General features: G+C 37.2%; 1 protein-coding gene across 1 annotated transcript in view; it reads right to left on the bottom strand.

The window, feature by feature from the left end:
• Window positions 1-16671, bottom strand: part of WNT8B (Wnt family member 8B) — a 99747-nt gene that overhangs the window by 67801 nt on the left and 15275 nt on the right. Inside the window, exon 2 of the mRNA XM_053692855.1 lies at window positions 7954-7987. Coding sequence (XP_053548830.1) covers window positions 7954-7987 — 34 coding nt within the window. The remainder of the gene's footprint in view (window positions 1-7953; window positions 7988-16671) is intronic.

Raw genomic sequence — 16671 nt, 5'->3', positions numbered from 1 at the left:
ATCTTCAAGGGGGTAGTGTTAGGTTTTTTAAGGGGGGATTGGGTGGGTTTTAGAGTAAGGTTGGGTGTGTGGGTGGTAGGTTTTAATGTTGGGGGGGTTGTATTTCTTTTTTTACAGGTAAAAGAGCTGATTACTTTGGGGCAATGCCCCGCAAAAAGCCCTTTTAAGGGCTATATGTAATTTAATATAGGGTAGGGAATTTTTATTTATTTATTTTTTTTTTATTTTATTAGGGGGCTTAGATTAGGTGTAATTAGTTTAAACTTCTTGTAAATTTTTTTTTATTTTCTGTAATTTAGTGTGTGTTTTTTTTGTAGTTTATTTTATTTAATTGTATTTAATTTTAGGTAATTGTAGGTAATTAATTTTAATTTATTTAATGATAGTGTAGTGTTAGGTGTAATTGTAACTTAGGTTAGTATTTATTTTACAGGTAATTTTGTATTTATTTTAACTAGGTAGCTATTAAATAGTTAATAACTATTTAATAACTATTGTACCTAGTTAAAATAAATACAAAGTTGCCTGTAAAATAAAAATAAATCCTAAAATAGCTACAATGTAATTATTAATTATATTGTAGCTATCTTAGGGTTTATTTTATAGGTAAGTATTTAGTTTTAAATATGAATAATTTAGTTAATAATAGTAAATTTATTTAGATTTATTTAAATAATATTTAAGTTAATTAAATTAATTAACTACAATTACCTAAAATTAAATACAATTAAATAAAATAAACTACAAAAAAACAAACACTAAATTACAGAAAAAAAAATTACAAGACGTTTAAACTAATTAAACCTAATCTAAGCCCCCTAATAAAATAAACCCCCCCCCAAAATAATAAAATTCCCTACCCTATACTAAATTACAAATAGCCCTTAAAAGGGCTTTTTGTGGGGCATTGCCCCAAAGTAATCAGCTCTTTTACCTGTAAAAAAAGAAATACAACCCCCCAACATTAAAACCCACCACCCACATACCCAACCTTACTCTAAAACCCACCCAATCCCCCCTTAAAAAAACACTACCCCCTTGAAGATCACCCTACCTTGAGCCGTCTTCACCGAAGCCGGGCAGAAGTCTTCATCCGATCCGGCCCGAAGTCTTCATCGAATCCGGGCAGAAGAGGTCCTCCAGACCGGCAGAAGTCTTCATCCAAGCAGAATCTTCTATCTTCTTCCATCCGACGAGGAGCGGCTCCATCTTGAAGACATCCGACATAGAGCGTCCTCTTCATTCGACATCCAACTGAAGAATGAAGGTTCATTTAAATGACGTCATCCAAGATAGATATAGAATTAGAATATTAGAATTCTATCAGCCAATCGGAATTAAGGTAGGAAAAATCCTATTGGCTGATGCAATCAGCCAATAGGATTGAGCTTGCATTCTATTGGCTGATTGGAACAGCCAATAGAATGCGAGGTCAATCCTATTGGCTGATTGGATCAGCCAATCGGATTGAACTTCAATCCGATTGGCTGATTGCATCAGCCAATAGGATTTTTCCTACCTTAATTTCGATTGACTGATTGCATCAGCCAATAGGATTTTTCCTACCTTAATTTCGATTGACTGATAGAATTCTATCAGCCAATCGGAATTAAAGGGACGCCATCTTGGATGACGTCATTTAAAGGAACCTTCATTCTTCAGTTATATGTCGAACGAAGAGGATGCTCCGCGTTGGATGTCTTCAAGATGGAGCCGCTCCTCGTCGGATGGAAGAAGATAGAAGATGCAGCATGGAAAAATACTTCTGCCCATCTGGAGGACCTCTTCTGCCCGGATTGGATGAAGGCTTCTGGCGGGATTGGATGAAGACTTCTGCCCGGCTAGGTGAAGACGGCTCAAGGTAGGGTGATCTTCAAGGGGGTAGTGTTAGGTTTTTTAAGGGGGGATTGGGTGGGTTTTAGAGTAAGGTTGGGTATGTGGGTGGTAGGTTTTAATGTTGGGGGGGTTGTATTTCTTTTTTTACAGGTAAAAGAGCTGATTACTTTGGGGCAATGCCCCGCAAAAAGCCCTTTTAAGGGCTATATGTAATTTAATATAGGGTAGGGATTTTTTTTTTATTTTTTTATTAGGGGGCTTAGATTAGGTGTAATTAGTTTAAACTTCTTGTAATTTTTTTTTATTTTCTGTAATTTAGTGTGTGTTTTTTTTGTAGTTTATTTTATTTAATTGTATTTAATTTTAGGTAATTGTAGGTAATTAATTTTAATTTATTTAATGATAGTGTAGTGTTAGGTGTAATTGTAACTTAGGTTAGTATTTATTTTACAGGTAATTTTGTATTTATTTTAACTAGGTAGCTATTAAATAGTTAATAACTATTTAATAACTATTGTACCTAGTTAAAATAAATACAAAGTTGCCTGTAAAATAAAAATAAATCCTAAAATAGCTACAATGTAATTATTAATTATATTGTAGCTATCTTAGGGTTTAGTTTATAGGTAAGTATTTAGTTTTAAATATGAATAATTTAGTTAATAATAGTAAATTTATTTAGATTTATTTAAATAATATTTAAGTTAGGGGAGTGTTAGGGTTAGGGTTAGACTTAGGTTTAGGGGTTAATAACTTTATTATAGTGGCAGCAACATTGGCAGCGGCAGATTAGGGGTTAATAAATGTAATAGGCTATGTGGGCTATGGCGGTTTAGGGGTTAATACTTGATTAGGTTTATTTTGTTGTGAGTTAATGGCAGATTAAGGGTTAATAGTTTTAAGAGGTGGTTTGCAATGATGGGGTTGGCGGATTTAGGGGTTAATAATTTAGTTATTACTTGCGGTGTGGGTTTGATGGCAGATATAGGGGTTAATAGTTTAAAAAGGCATATTGCATTGTAGGGGGTTGTCGGTCTAGGGGTTAATACATTTAATATTAGTAATAAGAAGGGGGGATTGTGGATATAGGGGTTTTACGTGTCGGGCTTACTTTTGGGAGTTATGTTAGACTTTTACGGGAGATTTGTTATTTTCTGTACTTTTCTTAGGCGCTGGCAGTTTCTAAAGTGCCGTAAGTCACTAGCGACTCCAGAAATTTGTATTTACGCTCATTTCTGGATATCGCTAGTTTATCCGACTTACGGCACTTTAGGAACTGCCGACGGGGTATATGTAATACCCCGATGTGCGAGGTGAAATTACGGGTGGTGCAGGATCCCACGCTTGCGCCGAAACCTGCGCCGTATATTTGATTGCGCCCGTCGTACTTACTGCTGCCTATATTGTTTTAAAACTTAAATTTTTCCTCTTCACCTCCCTCCTTGCTGATATGATACAGTATGACACCATATGATATGATACATCACACAACAAGATACAGTATGATACCATATGATATGATACATCACACAACAAGATACAGTATGATACCATATGATATGATACATCACACAACATGATACAGTATGATACCATATGATATGATACATCACACTACATGATACAGTATTATACCATATGATATGATACATCACACAACACGATACAGTATGATACCATATGCTATGATACATCACACTACATGATACATTATGATACCATATGATATGATACATCACACTACATGATACAGTATGATACCATATGCTATGATACATCACACTACATGATACAGTATGATACCATATGATATGATACATCACACTACATGATAAAGTATAATACCATATGATATGATACATCACACTACATGATACAGTATGATACCATATGATATGATACATCACACTACATGATACAGTATGATACAATATGATATGATACATCACACTACATTATACAGTATGATATCATATGATATGATACATCACACTACATAATACAGTATGATACCATATGATATGATACATCACACTACATGATACAGTATGATACCATATGATATGATACATCACACTACATGATACAGTATGATACCATATGATATGATACATCACACTACAAGATACAGTATGATACCATATGATATGATACATCACACTACATGATACAGTATGATACCATATGATACACCACACTACATGATACAGTATGATACCATATGATATGATACATCACACTACATGATACAGTATGATACCATATGATATGATACATCACACTACATGATACAGTATGATACCATATGATATGATACATCACACTACATGATACATTATGATACCATATGATACATCACACTACATGATACAGTATGATACCATATGATATGATACATCACACTACATGATACAGTATGATACCATATGATATGATACATCACACTACATGATACAGTATGATACAATATGATATGATACATCACACTACAAGATACAGTATGACACCATATGATATGATACATCACACTACATGATACAGTATGATACCATATGATATGATACATCACACTACAAGATACAGTATGACACCATATGATATGATACATCACACAACAAGATACAGTATAATACCATATGATATGATACATCACACTACATTATACAGTATGATACCATATGATATGATACATCACACTACATGATACAGTATGATACCATATGATATGATACAACACACTACATGATACAGTATGATACCATATGATATGATACATCACACAACAAGATACAGTATGATACCATATGATATGATACATCACACTACATGATACAGTATGATACCATATGATATGATACAACACACTACATGATACAGTATGATACAATATGATATGATACATCACACAACAAGATACAGTATGACACCATATGATATGATACATCACACTACATGATACAGTATGATACCATATGATATGATATATCACACCACATGATACAGTATGATACCATATGATATGATACATCACACTACATGATACAGTATGATACCATATGATATGATACATCACACTACATGATACAGTATGATACCATATGATATGATACATCACACTACATGATACAGTATGATACCTTATGATATGATACATCACACTACAAGATACAGTATGATACCATATGATATGATACATCACACTACATGATACAGTATGATACCATATGATATGATACATCACACTACATGATACATTATGATACCATATGATATAATACATCACACTACATGATACAGTATGATACCATATGATACATTACACTACATGATACATTATGATACCATATGCTATGATACATCACACTACATGATACAGTATGACACCATATGATACATCACACTACATGATACAGTATGATACCATATGATACATCACACTACATGATACATTATGATACCATATGCTATGATACATCACACTACATGATACAGTATGACACCATATGATACATTACACTACATGATACAGTATGATACCATGTGATATGATACATCACACAACAAGATACAGTATAATACCATATGATATGATGCATCACACTACATGATACAGTATGATACCATATGATATGATACATCACACTACATGATACAGTATGATACAATATGATATGATACATCACACTACATGATACAGTATGATACCATATGATACATCACACTACATGATACAGTATGATACCATATGATATGATACATCACACTACATGATACAGTATGATACCATATGATATGATACATCATACTACATGATACAGTATGATACCATGTGATATGATACATCACACAACAAGATACAGTATAATACCATATGATATGATGCATCACACTACATGATACAGTATGATACCATATGATATGATACATCACACTACATGATACAGTATGATACCATATGATATGATACATCACACTACATGATACAGTATGATACCATATGATATGATACATCACACTACATGATACAGTATGATACCATGTGATATGATACATTACACTACACTGTCAGAAAAAAGGGTACGGTTGGGGTCCGTTTGTGAACACTTAGGGTACAACTGCTGTAGTTGTACCCTCAATGGATCATAATTACACCTTAATTAACTAATATGTACCATTTAGCGGTAAATAAGGTACAAATATGTTTCCAACTGTCAAAGGGTCCATGTCTGTACCATTTTATCCCCCCAAAAAGGTACAATCACTTGTGTGACTAAAAGGTTGAGGGGATGGGTGGTTCAAGGCTGCCTAACCCTGCAAGTCCATATCATTTGTACAGCTCGGTTATTCATATTCACATAACTGTCAGTCACCCAAAATAAATGCAACATACATGTTGTACAGCAAAATAATTATGTTCAATTGTTGTTAGTAATATGCAAGAAGCGGGCAAAGCAAAAAAACATACTTAAAGTGACAGTCTACACCAGAATTGTTATTGTTTAAAAAGATGGATAATCCCTTTATTACCCATACCCATTTATATTAATATACTTTATACCTCTGTGATTACCTTGTATCTAAGCCTCTGCAGACTGCCCCCTTATCTCAGTGCTTTTGACAGGCATCAGACTCATAAATAACTACATGGGAGTGAGCATATTGTTATCTATATGACACACATGAACTAGTACTGTCTAACTGTGAAAAACTTTCAAAATGCTCTGAGCTAAGTGGCGGTTTTCAATGGTTTAGAAATCAGTTTGAGCCTACCTAGGTTTAGCTTTTCAAAAATACCACCAAGGGAACAAAGCAAATTTAGTGATAAAAGTCAACTGGAAAGTTGTTTAAATTTTCATGCCCTATCTGAATCATGAAAGTTTAATTTTGACTAGACTGTCCCTTTAAGAACCCATATATTCAATGATACTGTGTTGCTGGTTCTAAATGGCAAACAAGCACTTAACAATTTAAAGTTTATATTTAGAGCATCAAGATGTTAACTCTTAAACATAAAGCAAATGTATTAACTAAAATTACAAAGAAAAAAAAATTGTTTTAAACTCTATAAAATAAACAAGAGCTATTTAAGAACCAGTTTTTAAAAAAATGAAATAAAATTGTAACCGTTCCCCAGTCACATACATGGACATTGTGTAACACGCCATAGCGCCATCTGTTGGTTGAAAGTTCCTTTGCATGTGTAACACAGCTCCATCTATTGGTAGCAGGTTCATCACCAAAATGTGTACTAGGGAAATAGACTCATTTGCATATATTTTGCATAGAGTAACAATTCAACGTATGATTGTGAGTTTTATCTTTTATCCCTCCCCCGAATCCCCCTTCTTTTCGTTAGAGTTATATTTTATTATTATGTTGTTTTCTATATGTTTTCTATATATTTATGTTTTATGTGGCATGTCACCCTAAATTAAATGGGGTGTTTTTAGAGTCTAGTAAAGAGTGATATAAAACACTTTGAGTAGTTTGTTTTGGAACTGGTTATTTAGCCTGGCTCAATCAGGTGGTTCTGTAGCAGTTTTTGGAATCACTAGATAGCTACAGTTAGTTAAGTATACAATCTTTTTTTTAAAGCTGCAGTGTGGCTATTTAAATACTGCCTGTAAAAGTGCATATTTGAATGTTATATGATAAATTTAATGGAACAGCATTTGTAATATGTTATGTTGAGTACAAATTTGATTTGCCATCATGAGGTACAAAGGGCTTGTCACTGGGGCAGTACCCTTAAAGGCCAGATTTGCACCATTTTTTAAGGGTACAATATGGTACCATAGGACTGAAGTCCAATCTAGTCCCCAAAGGTACATATTTGGCTTTGAAAGGTACAATCTGCAAGGGTACTAATTTGTACCCATTTTAAAGGGTACAGCAGGTGTACCTTTGAGGGTACTGCCCCAGTGACAAGCTGTTGTACCCCTAAAGGTACAATTCTTGCACATTTTTTCTGACCGTGTACGATATGATACGATAAATGGCAATACAATATGATACAGTATACATATCGTGAGTTCCTACCATGTTACATAATAATTAGCAACTCATAGTACATTACACAAAGAGTTTACTGTTATAGATCAAAGAAAAATCTCTTACCTTGGGACCCGTCATCAGAAAATTATTCACTGACCTGTAAGACACAGAGCAAACCATTAAAGGAGAGATAAGTGGTCGCTAGTTAGCGCATGGCTGGATGTCCTTGCTCTCTCTGGTAAATCTATGCCATGAGGTATTACACAATATATTTGACATATAGTGACTTTAAACTGACAAGAAAAATACACTTATAGAAGGATATAATTAGTATCAATTGAGGCAGCTCACATTTGTCTGCAATTCAAATAATGGTCAGTAAATAAGTTGCTTATGGCAGTAACAATAAAAACAACAATTATATTCTGTTTTCAGTTGACAGTTACTATTTGTGATGCATATGACACAATAAAAGTAATGATTATTTTCACCCGCACACAGTTTTGCTGGTAAAACAGGTCATTGTGTTTTGTAGGCTAGCATTATCACAGTAAAGCTGTAACACCTAATAAATCACTTACAGGTAGATTACAAGTTATGCGTGATAGAGGGTATTTAACCAACGCAACAAAAGTTGCGTTTATCTCACCCTTCATAGCGCTGCCATTACAAGTTCTCAAACAGCCGGCTTGTGCTTGCGATATGGTTGCTTTGAGCTCCATTCCCCATAGAAATCAATGGGGAGAGCGTGTTAGAAAAAACCTAACACCTGCGAATGCGGAATGAAAAGCTCTGTAACGCAGCCCCATTGATGTCTATGGGGGAAAAAACCCTAACATAAAAATCACATCTAAACACCCCTAATTTGCCGCCCCCGACATCGCCGACACCTAAATAAAGTTATTTACCCCTAATCTGCCGCTCCCGACATTGCTGCCACTATGAAAATTCATTAACCCCTATTCCGCCGCTCCCCGACACCACCACCACTATAACAAACCTATTAACACCTAAACTACAAGCTCCCCACAATGAAATATACTAAATTAAACTATTAACCCCTAAACCTAAAGCCTCCCACATCGCAATAAAATAATTTAAACTAGTAACCCCTAAACCTAACGCCCCCTAACTTTATATTGAGATTACAATTTCCCTATCTAAAATTAAATTAAAACTTACCTGTCAAATAAAAAAAAATAAGTTTAAACTAACAAACTAATATAACTATTAAACTAAAATTAAACTAACTACCAATAAAAGAAAACTAAAATACACATTAAACAAATCCTAACCCTACTATCAAAATTACAAAGTATCTAATTACAAAAAATAAAAAATACTAAATTACATATAATTACAAACACTAAACTACGAAAAATAACAAACAAAATTATCAAAAATAAAAAAGAATTACACCTAATCTAATAGCCCTATAACAATAAAAAAGCCCACCCAAAATAAAAAAAAAACCCTAGCCTACAATAAACTACCAATAGCCTTTAAAAGGGTCTTTTGTGCGGCATTGCCCCAAAGAAATCAGCTCTTTAACCTGTAAAAAAAACACAAAGACCCCTCCAACAGTAAAACTCACCACCCAACCAACCCCCAAAATAATAAACCTAACTGTAACAAAAACCCAAGCTACCCATTGCCCTGAAAATGGCATTTGTATGGGCATTGCCCTTAAAAGGGCATTCAGCTCTTTTAAGAAAAACCCAAACCCTAAACTAAAAGAAAAACACCCAAAAAAGTTTTAAAAAATCTTAACACTAACCCCCGAAGATCCAATTACAGTTCCTGAAGTCCGGACATACTGTAAGATTTTCTACCCTACTTGTTACAAATGATTCATTTTACCTGCTGGAGGATAATAAACTGATTAAAATTACTACTTTAGCTTTATTCTGTTATTTAAAATATCTGCTTTTGCATGTTGAAACCACCATCTACACTGAAACTTTAAATACTGCAGTGTTGGCTATAGATAAGCTATGTAAACAAGAGACAGCAATTAGGTATTGGATTGCAAAAGATCTGCATACACAATAAAAGCATTTAACATGTCACTTTCTTAATGATTTGCAGAATTATTTGAAATCCCTGGTGAGAATATTTATCTCCTTTGTCTACAGGTCAGACTAGCTGTAAATGAGGATGGAGTCAGATATGTGATCCGCCCATAGCATATAATACTGATTTAAGAATTAAGATTGCTATTTGTGTAATGACAAGTATTAGTATTAATAGGAATTTTAAGAATCATGTTTTTAATTGTTATTTTAATAAATGTTGTTAATAATATGTCATCACAAATTTTTACACGCAACCCCACATAGTGGAAGGGGGGTGTTGTTTTTAGAACACATATGATTGGCTACATATGTGTATATTAATTTGAGTGCTAACGACGACGGCTCAGAGCCTTCGCAAGCACTCAACCACCTTTTGAGCAATGTAACTCCCACTGATTCCCACCCCGGCGATCGGGACTGTATAATGACAGGCATTGCCGGGGCTTCCCATTACGTGCGGTGACGTCACGTGCAATGACATGATGATGTCACCGCACAACTTTATTTAAAATGAGCTATTTTTTTTAACTAGTGAAAAACAGAAAAAATTAAAATCCTGCTTAGCACTCAAAGGGTTAAGTAGTAAGTTTGTACACTGTATCAGCCTGATGAAACATTCTCGTGACTGAGAAACGCATCGCTGAACGATATATGTGTTTAAAGGGATAGTAAACTCCCCAAAAAAATTTTATGATTCAGATAGAACATACAATTTTAAACAACTTTACAATTTAATTCTATTATCAAATTTTCTTCATTCTCTTGTTATCCATTGCTGAAGGCACAGCATTGCACTACTGACAGGAAGCTGAAAATATCTATTTAGCCAATCACAAGAGACAAATATGTGCAGGCACCAATTAGCAGCAGCTCCCACTAGTGTAGGATATCTGCGTATTCATTTTTTAACAAGGGATACCAAGAGAACAAAGCACATTTGAAAATGACCTCTATCTGAATCATGCAAGTTTAGTTTTGATTTTCCTATTCCTTTAATAAACACTCATTTTATACAATCTGCTACGTTCCTGCGACTTATTTCTACTTGTCCCACTAACACCTGCCAGTCTAGAGGGATTTGTGTGAAACTTCTATACACGCGCCAAGGCACTCAGAGGGAGGAGGGAGTGAGATCAGCTGCATGTTCCAGATTCTTAAGGCGAGAGTTCACCGGACAACTCTGAGGATCCGGTCTGCTAAGCCAGCACTATGTTTTAGTGCTTAAAGGGACACTGAACCCAAAGGTTTTCTTTTGTGATTCAGATAGAGCCTGACATTTTAAGCAACTTTTTAATTTACTCCTATTATCAAATTTTCTTTATTCTCTTGGTATCTTTATTTGAAATGCAAGAATGTAAGTTTAAATGCCGGCCCATTTTTGGTGAACAACCTGTGTTGTCCTTGCTGACTGATTGGTGGATAAATTCATCCACCAATAAAAAAGTGCTGTCCAAAGGTCTGAACCAAAAAAAAAGCTTAGATGCCTTCTTTTTCAAATAAAGATAGCAAGAGAACAAAGAAAAATTGATAATAGGAGTAATTAGAAAGTTGCTTAAAATTGCATGCTCTATCTGAATCATGAAAGAAAATGTTTGTGTTCAGTGTCCCTTTAACTGCAAGTGAGTGTATTTTATTCCACACCACAAGAGATATATATCATACAGAATTATGGCCCCTTCTCTACTTTTTTATAGGATGTCTTGGAGGTGGATAGCTTTATATCTTGAGGAGAGCTGCCTGTTTTGACAAATTGTGGATGATTACAGGGCTGATGATATTGTGTATATTTGTTACAGTCTGTATATGTTTGATACCTACGTCATTTATATTCATATCTTGTATACTGTATCATACAACGTCCTATAGTCTGTTTATTATATATAGACAGACTTTTGGTTGTGATAGTGCCCCTATTTACACCTTGGATGTTATTGGTATAGCTTAAAATGAGTTTGTCTATTGCACTAAGCAATTATTGAGTAGTTTGTAGACGATTAGGTAATTTGCAGCAATTTAAATGAAACCTAGTTTGCAGAATTGTTTTTTTATGACCTCTGCAGCTAGCAGGGGGCAAGCACAATTTTTTAAGTCATTAAACTTTACAAAGACGCTTCTTTTTTAAATACTTACAATTTTGTTATGGTAAACATACCGCTGATCGCCCGCCCGCATCTCCTTCTGTATTTAGCATATTGACGACGAAACCAGCTTACTCCAATTGTTGCGTGCCCCAGGAGCTGGATGCCAAAGGGGGCACGCAGCGATTGGAGGAAGGAGGATTCGTCATTGATATGCTAAATACAGTAGGAGATGTGACCGGAGCATCGGCGGTATGTTTACCATAACAAAATGGTAAGTAATTAAAGTATTTACATCATTGTAAAATTTAATGAATTAAAGTGCCCATGTTTTTAAGATTATTTTAAATACTGGGCTTTAATTCTTTAAACTTTACAATCACTTTAAACTTTTATAATTCAGATAGGACATGGAATTTTAAACAACTTTCCATTTTACTTTTATATTCAAATTTGCTTTGTTCTAGGTTGGCTCATATGCTAATCTCTAAGCCCTTGAAGGCAGCATCTTATCTCAGTGCATTTTGACAGTTTTTTTCATAGCTAGATAGCTCTAGTTCATGTGTGCCATACAGATAACATAGTGCTCACTCCAGTGGAGTTAATTACGAGTCAGCAATGATTGACAAAAGTCTGTCAAAAGCACTGAAATAGGGGGGGGGCAGTCTGCAGAGGCTTAGATACAAGGTAATCACAGAAGTAAAATGTATATTAATACAACTGTGTTTGTGCAAAACTGGGGAATGGGTAATAAAGGGATTATCTATCTTTTTAAACAATAACAATTCTGGAGTAGACTGTCCCTTTAAACATTGATCAGATTTTTTAACTAGAATAGAAACTGCCCCTGTGGTATAGTAGACAATAGATGTATAATGCCCAAGTGAACATTTCTTCTATATGGGGTCAGATCTATCCAAACAGAAAGACAAAGAAGACTTGAAAAAGAGACATTTAACTTTTCAAAAACTCTGCAGCTCTGATAAAAATAATTCTTCTTCAAGGTTCCAACCAATGCACGTTTTGAGAATGTCTCTATAATGTGAGCTTAACCAATCTGACTACATGATTCAGTCATTCACACCAGGTTTGTTAAAACTTCCTGACAATTTCTCCAAAATATAAGCAAGTAACATACACATTAAAATGATATAAAGGTTGTTTCATTTTACAAGGGCAATACAAATACATACAGAAAGAGAAGCGCTCTCTCTGGAACATCACTAGCCTAATAACTTGATAGTTTGTTCTATGGCGATTTACCAGCTGGGTGCAGCCTCTTTTAGCCCAGTAATGCTTTTCACTCTCATGTAGTATATCAGTCTGATCCCACCTAACAAGGTTAGTCCAGCCCTGAAATACCAGGCGATCCCTCTCTGAACAAGAAACATGAAAACCACATATAATAATTTCTGACCTTCATTAGCCTCGTCAGTGAGGTGCAGTCATATTACACTAAACACATTGGGCAAGGAGTCCACGTCTGGTTTCCCCATCACCCTTGGGGAGACCTTCCCAGGGTCATATTGCACATATATACACAAAGATAAGCTCTCTCTCAGGAACCAACACCAGATCAATAACTTGTTAGCTTGTTCTATGGCAAATTACCACCCAGGAGTAGCCTCTTTTAGCTTTTCACAGAACAGAACATATTTTTTCTCAAGTATATCAGTCTTATCCCACCTAACAAGGTTAGTCCAGCAAATAGGGTTTGTACCACCTATAATAATTTATACCTTACTAGTCCTAAAGCCCGTTCACACGGGCCATTTTTTGCAGTACAGCGGTCCCACCCCTTGCGCTCTCTCCCTCCCCCTCTCTTTTGCTCTCTCTCTCTCCCCCCTCTCTTTTGCTCTCTCTCTCCCCCTCTCTTTTGAGCTTTCTCTCTCCCCCCTCTCTTTTGAGCTCTCTCCCCCTCTCTTTTGCTCTCTCTCCTCCTCTCTTTTGCGCTCTCTCTCCCCCCTCTCTTTTGAGCTCTCCCCCCTCTCTTTTGCGCTCTCTCCCCCTCTCTTTTGTGCTCTCTCCCCCCTCTCTTTTGCGCTCTCTCTCTCCCCCTCTCTTTTGCACTCTCTCTCTCCCCCTCTCTTTTTTGCTCTCTCCCCCTCTCTTTTGCGCTCTCTCTCTCCCCCATCTCTTTTGCGCTCTCTCCCCCCCATCTCTTTTGCGCTCTTTCCCCCTCTCTCCCCTCTCTTTTGCACTCTCTCCCCCTCTCTTTTGTGCTCTCTCTCTCCCCTCTCTTTTGCGCTCTCTCTCTACCCTCTCTTTTGCACTCTCTCTCCCCCCTCTCTTTTGCTCACTCTCTCCCCCTCTCTTTTGAGCTCTCTCTTCCCCCCCTCTTTTACGCTCTCTCTCTCCACCCTCTTTTGCGCTCTCTCTTCCCCCTCTCTTTTGCGCTCTCTCCCCCCTGTCTTTTGCTGTCTCTCTCCCCCTCTCTCTTTTGCTGTCTCTCTCCCCCCTCTCTTTTGCTGTCTCTCTCCACCCTCTCTTTTGCTGTCTCTCTCCCCTCTCTCTTTTGCTGTCTCTCTCCCCCTCTCTCTTTTGCTGTCTCTCTCCCCCTCTCTTTTGCTGTCTCTCTTCCCCCTCTCTTTTGCTGTCTCTCTACCCCTCTCTCTTTTGCTGTCTCTCTCCCCCCTCTTTTGCTGTCTCTCTCCCCCTCTCTCTTTTGCTGACTCTCTCCCCCTCTCTTTTGCTGTCTCTCTCCCCCCTCTTTTGCTGTCTCTCTCCCCCCTCTCTTTTGCTGTCTCTCTCCCCCTCTCTCTTTTGCTGTCTCTCTCTCCCTCTCTCTATCCCCCCTCTTCTGCTCTCTCTATTCACCCTCTTCTGTTCTCTCCCCCCTCTCTTTTGAGCTCTCTCTCTCCCCTCCTCTCTCTCTCTCCCCTCCCTCTCCCCCCCTCTCTATCTCTCCCCCCTCTATCTCTCTATCTCTCTCCCTTCTATCGCGCGACCGCCATGCCCCCTTCATGCCGGCCACATCCCCGCTCACGCCAGGCCACGCCCAATTCTGCCGCAGATCAGCTAGGGACTCAAAGGCTAGGTGTGTTTGTCCTCGTGCTGTCTCTACTGCGCATGACAGCTTCGGACAAACACACTTGGCCTTTTATTATATAGGATTAGCCTATACACTTTTAGCTAAAAAGGTAAAAGGAAAGTGATTTTAGCTGGAGCCCACCCAAATAACTAGACAGACTAGCATTCAGGTGAAAAATAGAACTGATTTTATTGTAAAATATACACTCCTTTTATACACACAGCTCATCTTGATAACACAAAGGACAATCCCAAAATTTTCCCACCATTCCTGCCCCTCCAGACTGACCGGCACCTCCATTGCAGCCACAGTCACACAGAATGCCAGGAAACAGGGGTAGCGGTTTTAGGGTGATCCCGGGGGAGCGGCGGGGGGGGTGTCATTTTAAAGTTCTCGGTCCCCAGATGCCACAGTCAAAAACTCAGCATGATTAGTTAATGGGAACCGGAGCTACAGTCCGTTGAAGTTATGGGGTTAGGGGTGTCCAAAACCCCCAGTTCCCAAAGGAGCTCCCCTCTGATAATTACCTCAGCTCTTGTCCTCCCTAGGGGCTACCAATCCCCAAAAGAGCGGAGCTCTGGGGCAAAGGGCTACTGGAGAGACTAGGGGTAAAGTTAGCGGATGTTCTGCTGTCCTGAGGGGTTAGGCGGGTGTCCGTTGTGAGGCGGCCGACCGGGAGTTCCAGGAGCCCGGCCAGCCTAGGAGGGTTTTCCTGGTCATAAACCAACTCTTCTCTGAACACAAAAACAAGCCAACACAAAACATACAAACAGTCTCCAGAGATGATGGTTGCTCTGAGGAGCCCAAAACCACTGAGAAACAACAGGGGTGAGATTGTAGGGGGGTGTGGGGGGGTAGCCTTAGCTGTCTGGTATCCGTGACAGGGGGCAAGGGTTCAGCCCCTGCAGCCCAGTATCCGTGACTGTAACTTTCTTTCTAAAACCTCTTATAGGAATAATCTTTAAGACTTACCTGATTCACAGTAGCTAAGTAATAAAACGTTATACCAAAAAGAATTAAACATTTATTATTACATACCTCTATTCTCAAGTGCACCTCTTTCTCTGCAGATAATACAAACATTTGTAGTTATTGCTCTGGTAGGGGGAGAGGGTTGGTGGATCAAATGCAAAATTATATTAAAAAGGTAATGGACAAATGACTGCGATCTAAAGTTCAACATAACAAAGTGCAAAATTACACATTAAGGAAAAAAAATCAAAATGTTAGTTACAGATTCAATGAGACTTGTACTGACTGTTGCAAAAGACGAACAGTACTTTGGAATTATTATTTCAGATGATTTGAAATTTGGTTGCATAGGTAGCGGTATATGCAGCAGGAATAGTAGGTATTGCAGTAAGGTCAGTAGAGTGCTTGGTTGTATAGGTAGCGGTCTCTGCAAATGGTGGTTGATTCAAGGAATAAACTTCAACTAGGTGGTAAAGACAAATACAATGGGGCACTTTACCAAGTTTGCCTTCTAATGCGTCTGTTCATGGGTTGGTTGGAGTTGTCCAACATTATTGGCTGTGAAAATTCCTTCAAACCTCTTATTTTCTTTTAAGAAAATATTTATCATTCTCTACTAACCCTTTGAGACACAAAACTAAATGGGGAAAACGTTGGCAGACTGGTGGATGTTTTCACTGTCATA

Source organism: Bombina bombina, chromosome 9, assembly GCF_027579735.1.
Source record: "Bombina bombina isolate aBomBom1 chromosome 9, aBomBom1.pri, whole genome shotgun sequence".
Taxonomy (NCBI): domain Eukaryota; kingdom Metazoa; phylum Chordata; class Amphibia; order Anura; family Bombinatoridae; genus Bombina; species Bombina bombina.
The sequence above is the reverse complement of the archived record's forward strand: the minus strand, read 5'-3'. Positions and strand labels throughout refer to the sequence as shown.